The sequence below is a fragment of the Psammomys obesus genome, unplaced genomic scaffold (genome assembly GCF_907164565.1).
Source record: "Psammomys obesus unplaced genomic scaffold, mPsaObe1.curated_primary_1811, whole genome shotgun sequence".
Taxonomy (NCBI): domain Eukaryota; kingdom Metazoa; phylum Chordata; class Mammalia; order Rodentia; family Muridae; genus Psammomys; species Psammomys obesus.
In genome coordinates, this window is record NW_026596162.1 from 2776422 (window position 1) to 2792759 (window position 16338).

The window sequence follows — 16338 nt, forward strand, 5'->3', positions numbered from 1 at the left end:
CAGCACAGTAATTGTCCTGTGCAGTGTCACCTCCTCAACTGGAACATAGACCCCAGGGGGGCAGTGATGCTCTCTGTCTTGTCCACCACTGTATCCCTAGGGGGTCCAGGCAGACACTGAGAGTCTGGGGGGGGGAGGCTTTCAGATACATGCTGTTTTCAGCATAAGGCAGAACTTTTGTCTCTATAACATCTTCTCTAGAGTGCACACTCAGCTTAGGTGGCCCATGAGAGCATGGCCCTGTGACCCTCCCTTTGCTTATCTCACAGCCCTGGGGTCCTGGGAACAGACATTGTGCTAGACACCGTTAAGAAAGAGTTCTTCACTCACGGGTCCAGAGGGGTAGGTGAAGAGCTATCACAGCGTAGATTTGTAGGTCAGAGATGCTGGGAAAGACATTTAATAAGGACCCTAGATACGCGAGACATAAAACACCCTTAGCTTGCACGGGAACCCTCTTTTTAGCATAGCGGGAAAAGACAGGGACGCATGCAAGAGCTTGGCTACTTGGAAAGAGTGACAGCTGCTCATTTGGCTGTTGCATGTGACAGCTGTGGATGATCATAGTACAGCCAGGAGGCCAAAAAGTCAGCTAGCTTGGCTTTGTGGATTATTCCTGGCGCGTTCTGGAGGCGCTGGGAAGACTCCCTTGATAGGCTCAGGCATACATGTCATGGAGCACTCACTGCTTCTGTGGAGAGAAAGGGTTACACTGAGGAGGGAGCAGTAAGCTACGGCTAATTTCCCAGGCAAAAATATAGCCAGAAATACTCTGAGCAGTAATGGTAGCAAAGGCGGCATTACTATTAGAAGGAGAAATTAACTCTTGCTGGATCCTCATCACATGTCAGGCTCTGTATCAAGTTTTTCTGCACAGAATGCCGTTTCATTCTCAGAGCATGATTATAGAATCAGAGAGAAGAGCTGTACTCGAGGGCTGTTACAGATGAGGCAAGTGAAGGATTTGCTACCTATTTCCCTGGTAGCTAAATTTGGATCCATAACGGATGTCCTCATTAGGATAGAAAGTGAGAGTGAATGGACAGGATGGGGAGGGGGAAAAGGAGGGAGTAGAATTTGGGAAGATTTGGCTTGAGGTTTCTGTGGCACACCCGTGTAAGACCTGGGTTGAGATGCAGATTTGGGGGGTGATCACTGCATCTGTGAGAGTTAACCACAGGTATCCAGGAAGAACATACATTTGGTAGGCCTGGGGCCCAGGAAGGGCAGCCAGAAGCAAGGGGCATTTGGAGTGGAGTGGAGAAAGGCAAGCCTAGATTGCAGGAGACAGTGAACACAATAGGTGATAGGTGAAGTGGAACCATGAGAGAGCTCTGCTATAGAAACAAGAGAATTGTGACAAGAAAGGGGTGAACACCATCAGGAAGCTAGGCGGGTAGGCAGGCTGGCGCCTGAAGACACTGATGACAATGCCGCTGTGAAGTTAAGAGCGGCTTCGGGAGTCAATGAAAATGAAGGCACAGCGTACCCAAACTTGTGGGACACAATGGAAGCAGTGCTAAGACGAAGGTTCATAGCACTAAGTGTCTTCATAAAGAAACTCAAAACATCTCATACAAGCAACTGAAGTCTTAGAAAAAACAAAGCAGACACACCCAAGAAGACTAGATAGCTGGAAATAATCAAACTCGGGGCTGAAGTCAATAAACTAAAAACAAAGATAACAGTTCAAAGGATCAATGAAACCAAGAGCTGGTTCTTTGAGAAAATCAACAAGATAGATAAACCCTTATCCAAACTAATTAAAAGGCAGAGAGACACTATCTAAATCAGTAAAATCAGAAATGAAAAGGGCCACAAAATGACAGACACTGAGGAAATTCAAACAATCATTAGGTCTTACTACAAAAGCCTATATATCACAAAATTTGTAAATCTAAATGAAATGGACAATTTTCTTGCTTGATTCCACTTACCAAAGCAGAATCAATTAAATAAATTAAGGTAATTCAATAAATTACCTTTAAGGTAATTTAATTGATTTAATAAATCAATTAAATAAATCAGGTAAATAAACTAAATAGTCCTATATCCCCTAAGGAAATAGAAGCTGTTATCAAAATTCTCCCATCCAAAAAAATAAAAACCTAGGGCCAGATGGTTTCAGCACAGAATTATACCAGACCTTCAAAGAAGAGCTAACACCAATACTCTTCAAACTATTCCACAATATAGAAACAGAGGGAATATTACCAAACTCATCTATGAAACTACAGTCACCTTGATACCTAAATCTCACAAAGACCCAACAAAGAAAGAGAATTTTAGGCCAATCTCCCTTATGAACATTGGTGCAAAAAAATACTAAAAAAATAAATAAAGAAAGAAAGAAAGAAAACACCCACAAACCGAATCCAAGAATACATCAAAGATTATTATCCACTATTACCAAATAAGCTTCATTCCAGATATGCAGGGGTGCAGGGGATGGAAATCCATCAATGTATTCTACCATATAAACAAACCGAAGGAAAAATATTCACATGATCATCTCCATAGATCCTGAAAAAGCATTTGACAAAATCCAACTCTCATGTTTAAAATCCTGGAGAGATCAGGGATAAAAGGCACTTACCTAAACATAGTAAAGGCAATATACAGCAAGCCAATAGCTAACGTTAAACTAAATGGAGAGAAACTTAAATCAATCTCACTGAAATCAGGGACAAGGCAAGGCTGCCCACTCTCTCCATATCTCTTCAACAATATTCTTGAAGTTCTTGATAGAACAATAAAGGAGATTAAAAGGATTCAAATTGGAAAGGAAAAAGTCAAAGTATCACAATTTGCAGATGATATGATAGTATACATGAGTGACCCCAAAAATTCTACCAGGGAATTCCTACAGCTGATAAACACCTTCAGCAAAGTGGCTGGATAAAAAATTAACTCAAAAAAATATCAGTAGTCCTCCTGTATACAAAAGACAAATGGGTTGAGAAAGAAAATAGGGAAACAGCACCCTTCACAACAGTCACAAAGAACATAAAGTACTTTAGTGTAACTCTAACCAAGCAAGTCAAAGACTTGTATGAAAAAAAAAAAAAAAAACTTCAAGTCTCTGAAAAAAGAAATAGAAAAACATATAGAAGATAGAAAGATGTCCTATGCTCATGGCTCAGCAGGATTAACATAGTAAAAATGGCCGTCCTGCCAAAAGGAATCTACAGATTCAATGCAATTACCATCAAATTACCAAAACAAATATTAACGGACCTTGAAAGAAAAATTCTCAACTTCATATGGAATAACAAGAAATCCAGAACAGATAAAATAATCCTCTACAATAACAGATCTTCTTGAGGTATTTCCATCCCTGATCTCAAGCTGTACTATAGAGCAACAGTAATAAAAACTGCATGGTACTATCATAGAAACAGACTGGTGGATCAATGGGATCAAATAGAAGACCCAGAAATAAACCCACACACTTGTGGACACCTGATTTTTTACAAAGAAGCGAAAATCATACAATGAAAAAAAAGATAGCATCTTCAAAAAATGATGCTGCTCTAACTGGAGATCCACATATAGAAAAATGCAAATAGATCCACATTTATCACCCTGCACAAAGCTAAAGTCCATGTGGATCAAAGACCTTAACATAAAACCAGACACTCTAAACCTGTTAGGAGAAAAAGTGGGGAGAGCCTTGAACTCATTGGCACAGGAGACAACTTCCTGAACAGAACATCAGCAGCACAGGCTTTAAGATCAACAATCAATAAATGGGACCTCATGAAACTGAAAAGCTTCTGTAAAGCAAAGGACACTGTCATTAGAACAAAATGACAGAATACAGACTGGGAAAAGATCCTCACCAACCCTATATCTGACAGAGGATTAATATCCAGGATATATAAAGAACTAAAGAAGTTCTTAAACAGCAATAAATCAAGTAATCCAACTAAAAAAATGGAGTACAGAGCTAAACAGAAAATTCTCAAAAGAGAAAAAATTCTCAATTTCATATGGAACAACAAGAAACCCAGAATTGCTAAAACAATTCTCTACAGTAAAAGATCTTCTGGAGGTATCTCCATCCCACATCTCAAGTTGTACTATAGAGCAACAGTAATAAAAACTGCATGGTACTGGCATAGAAACAGACTGGTGGATCAATGGAATCGAATAGAAGACCCTGACATAAATCCACACACTTATGGACACCTGATTTTTGACAAAGATGCCAAATCCATTCAATGGAAAAAAGACAACATCTTCAACAAATGGTGCTGGTCTAACTGGAAGTCTACATGTAAAAAAATGCAAATAGATCCATACTTATCACCCTGCACAAAAGTAAAGTCCAAGTGGATCAAAGACCTCAACATAAAACTAGACACACTAAACCGCTTAGAAGAAAAAGTGGGGAATACCCTTGAACTCATTGGCACAGGAGACAACTTCCTGAACAGAAGACCAACAGCACATGCTCTAAGAGCAACAATCAATAAATGGGACCTCATGAAACTGAAAAGCTTCTGTAAAGCAAAGGACACTGTCCTCAGAACAAAACGACTGCCTACAGATTGGGAAAGAATCTTCACCAACCCTATATCTGACAGAGGGCTAATATCCAGTATATACAAAGAACTAAAGAAGTTAAACAGCAAAAAATCAAGTAATCCAATTAAAAAATGGGGCACAGAGCTAAACAGAGAATTCTCTGCAGAGGAATATCGAATGGCAGAGAAACCACTTAAAGAAATGCTCAACCTCATTAGCCATTAGGGAAATGCAAATCAAAATGACCCTAAGATTTCACCTAACACCCATCAGAATGGTTAAGATCAAAAACTCAAGAGACAACACATGCTGGAGAGGTTGTGGAGAAAGGGGAACCCTCCTCCACTGCTGGTGGGAATGTAAACTTGCACATTCTTGTACAACTTTAAACTTGTAAACTCTGGAAAGCAATCTGACGCTTTCTCAGACAACTAGGAATAGCGCTTCCTCAAGATACTATACCACTCCTAGGCATATATCCAAAAGATTCTCAAATACACAATGAGGACATTTGCTCAACCATGTTTGTAGCAGCCTTATTTGTAATAGCCAGAAGCTGGAAACAGTCCAGATGCCCCCCAGTGGAGGAATGGATGCACAAATTGTGGTATATCTACACAATGGAATATTACTCAGCAATAAAAAAACAAGGAAATCATGAAATTTGCAGGTAGATGGTAGGATCTGGAAAAGATCATCCAGATTGAGCTATCCCAGAAGCAGAAAGATGCACACGGTATATACTCACTCATATAGACATATAATATAGGATAAACCTACTAAAATCTGTACACCTAAAGAAACTAATTAAGAGGGAGGACTCTTGCTAAAATGCTCAATTCCTATCCAGAAAGGCAAAGAGGCTGGACATCAGAAGATGGAGAAAAGAGGGAACAAGTCAGGAGCCTGACACAGAGGACCTCTGAAAAGCTCTGCCCTGCAGACTATCAATGTAGATGCTGAGACTTATGGGCAACCTTTGGGCAGAGTACAGGGAATCTTAGGAAAAAGTGGGAAACAGTAAGATCTGGAAAGGACAGGAACTCCATAAGGAGAGCAACAGAACCAAAAAATCTGGGCACAGGGGTCTTTCCTGAGACTGATATTCCAACCAAGGACTATGCATGGAGATAACCTAAGACCCCTGCAGAGATGTAGCCCATGGCAGTTCAGTATCCAAGTGGGTTCCATTGTAATAGGAACAGGGACTGTCTCTGACATGAACTGATTGGCCTGCTCTTTAATTACCTCTCCCTGAGGGGGAAGCAGCATTACCAGACCACAGAAGAAGACAACGCAGCCACTCCTGATGAGACCTAATTGACTAGGACCAGAAGGAAGGAAAAGAAGTCCTCTCCTATCAGTGGACTTGGGGAGGGGCATGCATGCAGAGGGTGGAGGAAGGGAGGGATTGGGATGGGAGGAGGGAAGGAACCACAGGGGGGATACAAAGTGAATAAAGTGTAATTAATAAAGAAAAAAATAAAAAAAAAGAATATTGAATGGCAGAGAAACACTTAAAGAAATGTTCAACATCCTTAGTCATCAGGGAAATGCAAATCAAAATGACCCTGAGATTTCACCTTACACAATCAGAACAGTTAAGATAAAAAACTCAAGTGACAATACATGCTGGAGAGGATGTGGAGAAAGGGGAACCCTCCTCCATTGCTGGTGGGAATGTAAACTTGTACAACTACTTTGGAAATCAGTCTGGCACTTTCTCAGACAATTAGGAATAGTGCTATCTCAAGATCCAGCAATACTACTCCTAGGCATGTATCCAAAAGATACTCAAGTATACAGAAGGGACATTTGCTCAAACATGTTCATAGCAGCTTTATTTGTAATTGCCAGAACCTGGAAACAACCCAGATGTCCCTTAACTGAGGAATGGACACAGAAATTGTGGTACATTTACCCAATGGAATACTACTCCCCAATTAAAAACAGGGAAATCATGAAATTTTCAGACAATTGGTGGGAACTAGAAAAGATCATCCTGAGTGAGGTGTCCCAGAATCAGAAAGACACACATGGTATATAATCACTTATTAGTGGACATTAGACATATAACATAGGATAAACATACTAAAATCTGTACACCTAAAGAAGCTAAGCAAGAAGAATGACCCCGGGCAAAATGCTCTGTCCTCACTCAGAAAGGCAAACAGTATAGACTTCTGAAGAGGGAGAAAACAGGGAACAGGACAGGAGCCTACCAGAGAGGGCTTCTGAAAGACTCTACCCAGCATGGTGTCAAAGCAGAGGCTGAGACTCATAGCAAAACTTTGGGCAGAGTGCAGGGAATCCTATGAAAGAAGAGGGAGATAGAAAGACCTGGAGGAACAGGAGCTCCACAAGGAGAGCCACAGAACCAAAAACTCTGGGCACAGGTTTTTCTGAGACTGATGTTCCAACCAAGGAACTTTCATGGAGATAACCTAGATCCTTTGCACAGATGTAGCCCATGGCAGCTCAGTTTCCAAATGAGTTTTCAGTAAGGGGAACAGGGACTGTCTCTGACATGAACTCAGTGGCTGGCTCTTTGATCATCTCCCCCTGAGGGGTAGGGGCATCCTTAGCAGGCCACAGAAGTAGACTTTGTAGCCAGGCCTGGTGAGACCTGATAGGCTAGGGTCAGTTGGAAGGGGAAGAGGACCTCCCCTATCAGTGGACTTGGGGAGGGGTATGGGAGGAAAAGAGGGAGGGAGGACAGGATTGGGAAGGAATGAGGGAAGGGGCTACATCTAGGATACAAATTAAATAAATTGTAATAAATTTAAAAATTTTGTTTAAAAAGAGCGGCTCTGAGGATGTTGCTTGCAGATGATCCCCAGAGGACAGGAGGAAACAGGCTGGATATATTCTCCCTCCCCAGGTCTCTCAAGATGGTGGCTAGCAGATGCAGAAGAGCACAGAATGGGCATGTGTAGAAATGAACAGTGAGTGTTGCAAACAGTTCTGTTAAGAGAAGTAGTTGAATATAGCAGATGCCTAAATGTTCATGCATGGATGAAGAAAGATGGAGAGAGAGAGAAAGAGAGAGAGAGAAGCAATAGCTGGAGTAATAGATGGAGTAAAGAGAGAATGGGTCCAGATACCGTCATAAAAGAGAATCTATCACCACAGAACATTTTCAGAATTCTGCTTTTCAAGCCTTTAACATTTCTTAATATTATGTTTTGAAGAAAGTTTAAATTGATGCTGTTTTAGTTGAAGTGAAAAGTAATCTTTCCATCAGTTAATTAACTGCATCATTCCATCCCTGTATCTGGTATAATTTCTTTTCTGTTCTCATTCATCTTCATATTTTACTGTCCGTATTCAGTGGATGTGGATTCAGAGAAGTTACAGAAAATACACCGCGAGATTCAGAGTAGAAAATCCACAGCCAGGAGCAATAACTGCTCACTCTTATTGAAAGCCAGGAGCAGACATCAATAATCAATCCCTTTTCCCACTACAGTCCGATGGAGTCCCTCGAGTCTCAGAAAAGCATTCCACTGGAAAGTTTGGCCAGTTAGATTGGGAAGCACCCTTGATCAAGAGATGCATTTTTACCTGGTGTCAAATCGTAGCCCAGAAGGCGGTTGAATTGTCTCTTACATTGTATCAGGAGTTCTACTTGGTTCAAAACACCCACCACCTTTCCCCTGAGCTTCACCTTCATGTTAAGGTGATGTGCTCTGGGACCCCAGGAGTCTTCTTCATGAATGGCTGGGCATCTGGATTTACATTTGTGTATCACAGGTCAAGCCCCAGCTTCTCTTTCATAGATAGGTGTCTTCCTCTCTTAAGATCTAAACCTTCCCTGTTCCTATCTGGTGACCACTGTCACCTCTGGGACTGACAGTTCACGGTAGCTGGGACCTGCTGCAGGCTTTTATCTCTTTCCAGTGGTTTTACTGCTGCCTTCATCCACTATCTGATCCCATGGCTGAACACTGCTCGCAGGGATGGTGAGCTCACCTTTCACTCATTGGACCATCTACAGCTCCTCAGTAGAAAAAAAAGCCGTTCACACTGCCATCCTGCTTCATCCATTTCCCTGAAGAACTCTTTCCCCAGCACAACCTAAAATTCTCATTTACTCTTTGGATAGCAGTTTTGGTAGTGCTGAGACTTGAACCAGGCAAGTGCTCTCCTACCGAGCCTACCTAGATTCAGTGTTTCAGTCACACTGAACACTGTAGGTGCCAGTTCGGTGTGTCGAACAGGTGAGTACATTGTGACCTCATGGCACTTAGGGGCCAGTTTACCAGATTGGGACAGAATGAATTGCCTTGGCCATTCTGCTCAGACATCACCGTGGTGCAGACATGGGTTTATGCCACACATACCGTGAAGATTTGAAGGCCCTTTCTGGTGGGTGCCCTTCTCTGCACTTGGTCCATCTGCCCATGCCATGTTGCCTTCTGGAACAGCAAGGACTGGGCTCTGCTTTCTTCCACAGGAAGCCACACAGCAGGGCTGTGGTGTCCCCAGCCCCATGTAGGAGTGTGTTGTGTGGTTAAGACAGGCTGCTGAGTGGGTGCAGTGTATTTCTTACACATGCTCTAAGGAGTCTCTCTTTTGCTTTTTCAAGTTGTTTTCTTTGCATCTCTGTAAGAGGGGGCATTGTTTGCTTGCTTGGTCTTATTGTGTTTGTATTGTTTTTAACTTTCCTTCTAGAGAAAAGTCAAAATGCCGACAAGGGAGAGAAGTTTTCTTTTGTGTGTTTGTATTGTGCAGTGGAAGCCTACCAAACGCAGAGACCGAACCATTTTGGAAAAACAGTAAAAATTCATGAGTTCAGATGACAAAAATTGTAAACGTCAACACTGCACACCTGTCTCAGTTCAGCAGGCTTTGTCTTTATAATGCAAATCGTCTCTGTAAATAAGAGCAAGGAGGCAGTATAAAACACTGAAAACAAACCCTGCACACATTAGCACTTCAGGAATGCCAATGAATATTTAGTGTATGCTAATTAGCCATAATTTTTATCCATTCACTAAAATAAATGCCACTCTTAAGAATCTCTGGAGGTGAACCTTTTCCAAAATACTGTATCTTTCTGCTCTCAAGACAGCCAGCATTCTCACTCAGCCGGCACTGGGCATTCCAGGGTAGAAGCAGTATCTCGGCTAGCAATACCCTAAACATTTGGAGCTGTTTCTCATTTCCTGTCTTTGACTATGGTTCTGCTTCCTGGAATCCCTATCCTTATGTCTTCAAATGAGGTCTTTCCTCATTCTTCAGTCCTTTGGACTCTCTTTCAGGACCCAGCATTTTTCTGTTCCCACAACCTTCTCTGGATAATGATTCTACTTCTTGTGTGGGGACAGAAACTGTTCTGTGCACTGTTAGGATTGTCGAGATACTATTGTTTGAGATGTCACTGAACACGATAGTATGATTTGAAATATACTATACAACAGAAGTTTCCACCCCTCACCACAACATTAATTTGTAATTGAAACTTGGCTTCAACCTAATTATCCTAAATTAGTGAGTTTGTACTATCTTATCAATCTATCATATGCACCAGAAGGTTTCCATGACAACCTAATGGAACAATGTGTTAAAAATAATTTGTAAAGTACTTAACAAATGTGAGGTAGTGACTTAATTTCTATTATTTAATTAAGTTGATATCATGCAGATAGTATGTTCTAATGGGATTCTTGCTTATACATTCATATAAGCAAGAATACATTCTATATAGTCTACTGAAGTGGAATTTGAAACAAATTCACATCACAAGCCATGTGAAGGGGAATTCTGCTCAAAACAGTCAAGCAAAATAATGACGAACTGTAGGTGTCTGTTGCTTGTGAGAGTTTTTGTTTCTGCCCTTATACCAGATGCTGCGAATACCAGGCCATTCTCTGGAACATATTTCATCTTGACAGTGAATAAGTACTAAATGGAATTGGGAAAAATGCATTCAGTTGTAGCAAATTACCTTCTTGAAATTTGTAAGTATCAGTAATATCCTGCATGCCATCTCCTCCAATTTCTTTGGTCACAATTAACTTCCCAATATGGGTGGCATCCACGGCTTCTACCACATGAGTGCCATCTTTCTTGGAGGTGATGTAAACAAGATCGCTGTTGACCTAGAAACAGGAAAGGAGCTCATTAGCCATCATCAAATGTTTTTGTTCCTAATTGCAGCATTCACATCAGCTAAAACGTGATTAACATGGATGCTCACCAGTGGTGAATAGGTAAACATATAGCCAAGGATACTATTTAGCCATAAAATGCATAAAATCCTGCTATTTGTAGCAGTACAGGTAGTTCTGGAAGGCATTATGCTAAATGAAATGAGCCAGATACAGAAATACAAATACCATACATTCTCACTTTGTGGAAATGGAAGTTGCTGATCTTGAAGAAGAGAACAAAGTAGGGGTTACTAGAGACAAGGAAGTGAAGGCAAAGGCATAAAAAAGTTCAGTCAGGGGCACTAACATTCAGTTGGAGTGAGGAAATTCCTTGTGAGTTTTCCATGGCTCTGGTTAATACAGTCTGTGATATACATTAGAATGCCGAGAAGAGTATAAAGCTCCTGACACATCAACTGACTGAAGAGTCGGGATTAGATCATCATTTGTCAGCACACATTGCCCTCTCAAGTCACACTGAGATGCACAGACATCATGCTGTAGGAAAAAACAAAGTAAATTTCCCATCTCCAAGATCTTTAATGCTCCGTGTTGTAGATACCCACACTGTAGAACTGAGCTCCTTTCTTTCTTCAACAGAAGTGAAGCCATTGGACAAGCTCGTTTTAAAAACATCCTGGGCTGAGAGTGAAAGCTCTTCTAGAAAAGGTGCTTGCCATTCAGGCCTGACCACCGGAGTCAGTTCTCAGGACCCATATAAAGATGCTGGGATAGAACCATGCCACAGAGTCCTCTTATTGCCATATAAATGCCATGGCAGACATGTGCCTTCATACACACACACACACACACACACACACACACACACACACACACACACACCAATAGAAATAAATAAAAAGGCTTAAAGCACTATGGAGGAGAATCCACTTTGGATCAGTCATGACTCAAGGGAGACTAACTGATAGTGCCTATCATTTCTCTCGTCAGTAACATTTCTTTCTTTCCCTTCTCTTCCCAGTGAACTCAACCTTTTTTTTGGGGGGGGGAGGAAACTGGGAGCATAATTCTCACTCCTTGCCTTCCTGCTAGCAAAGGCCATGAAACCTTCTTGTAGGAGGGAAGAAAGTCAGCAAGGTGACTTCTTGGGAAGAATTCTAACTGCTACCAAATGAGAGAGGGGCATAGGAAAATCTTCCCTCCCTTTCTCCCTTACACACCTTCATGGGGAGTGGCACACTGATTGGAGCTATTGTCTACCTTCTGTCTACCCAAAACAGAAAAACTTGGTCAGCCATGAGAAACTAGCTGAGAGGAAAGAGGCTTGCAGGACAGATGAGCCATTCAAAGAGACAAAGCTTGGACTGCCAAGTTCAGGATTTCATAGAAAGAAGAAACCCCTGTCGATTTCGCTCATATCTGTGTCACTTGCAGCAGAATGCATTTTAATTAAAAAAATATAATTAAACCATCCCGGAGGAATCCAGACAATTTCTGGTGATTCAGCATCTACACAATGCTGTTTGTAGAAACTGGAGACAGTACCTTGGGAATGAAGTTGAACCCACGCTCTTTCAAGGTTCTGTGTCCCCAGGGTGCTTTCTAGAGGCAGGGCCAAATCTGCCCGGGAGGTGGCTGATTCCACAGTCCCCTGCTGTGGTGCACATACTCGCTGCTGTTATGGAGTTCTGCTTATTACCAGGGCATCAGGTGGGAAACAGCAGCACTGTCAATTGTCCCCGGTATATATGTTTTTCCAGCTCTGTCCCAGCTCAGCTCCTACTCCTTTAAGTGAGGTAATAAAAGTGCCCTCCTCACAGGATTACTGGCAGAATTAACTGAAATAAATGCACGTGAACTACTTACCATAGTGCCTGGCATAGAGGTAACACTCAGTAAATGTTATCGATAATTATGTATTATTTAATAGCTTTCTCAGATAGCATCGAAAGTGCCAGAGCCCTAATGCTGAGATCTGGCCCTTCCATTATAGAGTTGACACAGTGTGTGTGTGTGTGTGTGTGTGTGTGTGTGTGTGTGTGTGTGTGTGAGATACTGGGAGTCAGAATCACCAGGGTGGCTAGGGGAATGACTTAAAAACAAGTATATGCCTGATTTAGGAAGCCCTGGTGGCATTCTGAATATATTTTTAAAATGGTCTTGGATGACCCTAATGCATACCCAGGACTGAGAACTTATTGGAGACAGTACCATAAGCATTGTGAGAGGGCAACTCCAAGATCCTTTGTGAGTGCACAGACTAGTGTGGAGGTGGGCAAAGAATAACAGGTTGAAATATGCAAGCTGCGTAGGTGTCTATGAGCTGAAGAAGAAAAGAAGGAAGGTGGAAGATGGGCAGGTGCAAGGCCTCTCAGCTTCCAGAGCGATGTTGGATTAATGGTTGGAGGCCTGGGCACTGCTGCTGGACATAGCCCTGCAGGAAGCCATGTCAGTCACTGTGAACTTCAGCTCTGGTTTCTGTGACATGGTAATCCCTCATTCCTGTTTTGCTAGTTTTATAGGAATCTTTTAGTTCAGCATGAGACAAGATCTGTGTGGACAGTCATGTGTGGACATGACATGACATGTCCACACATGACTGTCCACACAGGCATGCTCTCCATAGCATAATGGTGCAGATATGGTGATATACTCCTAACATTAAAATTTGTGGTTAAAGAGAACAACTTTCCATACTTCCTTAATATGGCCTCTGCTAGGGGTGAATGTAGTCAACACTTGCCCTATAATGTTCCAAGACTTCTTGTAGGTGAAAATGGAAGCCACAAACACCAATCTCACAAAGTCTGTTTTAGTCTATTTGCTACAGATGACTCATCAGGGCAAGTGAAGTTTTGTGGGCTTGTATCAGGAAGCTGTTGGAGAGATACAGTCCCTGAGCAAACCCCAAACTCATTCTCTTCATCTTTACATTGGTTGGTCCATGGCCTTTTCCCTCTAATTTTCAGGATTTTGTTTTTGTTATTGTTTATTTGTTTGTTTCTGGTCAAGAGCTTGTCTCTTTGACCTTCAATTTTAGCCAATAGTCCATTGCCTATCTTTGACCTTTGACCTGGTATATCCCATAAGCCCATCCCCTTGAACTTTGACTCGGGCTGGCCCTATCCCCTTGAACCTCATTGCATACTTCCTCTCTCACCTAGGCACCACCATGCTTGGGGCTTAATGCAACCTACGACTGTGATGGGACCTCTGAAAGTAGAGCAAGAAAGAACAGACAACTACCTAAGAAACGTTTCTCCTTGGGTATATTTAAATGAGCTCCTGAGAGTGCTAACATTCCTTCTGTAGGAGGCAACACACTCATGACAGCTGTTTCCTTACTTTCAACCTCCCCAAACAGTGATAATAAACATCCCCTAATCCCAACCCTTGCCATAGCCCACAGTTTCCCAGGAGGACAAGGTTAACGGTGAAGTGATTAAGTCCTGGGCTTCGTTCACCTACGGCTGAAGAAGCGTATGGAGCTGAAACCCCAGGCCAGCCCCACAACACTGCCTCTTGTGGGAAGCGGACAGGAGTAATGTATGGCTGAGATAGCCTTTCTTTATGTGGGAGGTGGGGGGAAAGTGGCATCAGCTTGCTCTCAGTCCAATTATTGGTGTGCTAGTTCTGTATCCATATCTAATGATGAACAATCTAGGTGCTCAAAAAGGTGCAGGAGATAGGCCCCAGCTGCAGCCAACTGCCCAGAGCAGTAATTATGCACAGATAACACTGCAATGAATAATGAAGTCAGGCTGTGCGACTTTCTCTGAACATGGGAAAGATAATGACTTCAGTTGAAGGGTTGGTAGGTAGATCAGAATTGCTTGGGAAAGCTCTCCATAGCATAGCATAGCATAGCATAGCATAGCATAGCATAGCATAGCATAGCATAGCATAGCATAGCATAGCATAGCACAGCATAGAGGTTCTAAATCTGTGGATTGTGATCCCTGTGTGTGGGGGGGTCTCAAATCACATATTCTGCATATCAGATATTTACATTACAATTCATAGCAGTAGCATGAACAGTTATGAAGTAGCAAGAAAATAACTTTATGGTTGGGGGGGTCACAGCATTAGGAAGGTCGAGAATCACTGCTTTATATATATGTTTTGGTGTTTTTTAAATGATTGTTTATTTGTTTGTGTGTGTTGGGAGGCATCTGTGAAGGTCAGAGGACACTGGCAGAAATCAGTTCTCTCTGTCCAGCATTCTGTTCAAGGGACTGAGCTCAGGTTGTCAGGCTTCGCAACAAGGGTCTTCACTCACTGAACCATCTTGGCAGCTCCTGTATTTAACTCCTGATACAGGTCATCCTGTGTACCACAGCTTGGAACTCACTATATAGCCCTGTCTTAGTACACCTTCCACCCTTAGCACCCCATAAAGGCTGTCTTCTGATTTGGCCTTAGCCTCTCAACGGCTGGGATTACAGATATGTATCTACACCTGGTGGGTGAAGCCTCTGTGTTTTGTGGTTTGTCTTGTTTTTGTTTATTTTGGATGGAAATCCATCTTTGTGAACACCTAAGTCCTACCTCTACACTCAAAGAGACTAGCCACATAGAGCCAGGCATCCTGCCATGACAGCTGGTGTTGCCTTCCAGGCATAGCCTCTGGTCAGACCTGGTGCTTTTTGTACAGGCTGTATTGTTTGTCAGATCCTAGGGGCTCAGAGAGGTGGGATGGACCCACAGCAAGCTAGAGGATCACTATAAACTTGCTTCTGTTTCCCATAGCATGGTGTACTCCATGTTTTCTGCTACTGGGGATGGAGATACCTTCTCAAGTTATTTTGTCATGACCCAAGGACAAAGCCTTTTTGCTTTGTCCTTTTATCTGTGGAAACAAACTTGGGCAGGCCCTACAGAGAAAGCAATGCTTCCCCCGGAACTTACTGGATTCCCACTCAGCCTGGCATCTCCTGGCACATCTGCCAAACATTCAGTCTGCACTTGCCATTTGTAGCTAGTGATTGTGAGAGGCTGGTCCTGCTCTGTGGGTGCTCTCTGCAGGGTTAAACGTGCTCTTTGTCTCCCATAAAATCTCATACCACAAGAGACCTCATATCCAAGATGTTGTTTTTATCAGTGTTCTCTGTTTGATGTGTGTATTACGTATGTATGTTTGTTTGTATGTACATACATATGTATGTATGTATGTATTCATTCATTACAGCAGATATTGCTCCTACTGATGAGAATGGAGGATATCCTACTTTCACAAAACTTCTATTCCTGGTGTGTGTGTGCGTGTGCGTGTGTGTGTGTGAAGGCCTTTTGAAGAGGGGACCACAGGGATCTGAAGTGAACAACACATGTACCTGCATGTAATTGATTTTCCCTAAAGAAGAGAAGATAATGCGGGTGGGCAGTTTCTTTGGAAAAACGACAACACAGAAACTTGTTTCCAGAAGAGCAAGAAGGTCAGCAGAGCAATAGGAAAATGAACAAACATGGGGTAGGAGAGAATCTAGGGGCTAGACCACACAGAATTCATTAAGATTCATGTTCAGTTTGCATGTAAAGATGGTAGGAATCCATTGGAAGATTCATTTTAATTGACAACTGAAAGAGGGATTCTGACTGATTTTTGGAAAACAGACGGAAGGATGAGAGCTAACAGTGAGACTAGCCAGGAGGCCACATCAATGGAGTCGGTCCTGGCAGGGTGCAGAGGGCA

At 42.3% G+C, this 16338-nt stretch overlaps 1 protein-coding gene across 1 annotated transcript in view; it reads right to left on the bottom strand.

Moving 5' to 3' along the window:
* The window catches only part of F13a1 (coagulation factor XIII A chain), a 175253-nt gene that overhangs the window by 39936 nt on the left and 118979 nt on the right, over positions 1-16338 (bottom strand). The window contains exon 11 of the mRNA XM_055595172.1: positions 10481-10634. Coding sequence (XP_055451147.1) covers positions 10481-10634 — 154 coding nt within the window. The remainder of the gene's footprint in view (positions 1-10480; positions 10635-16338) is intronic.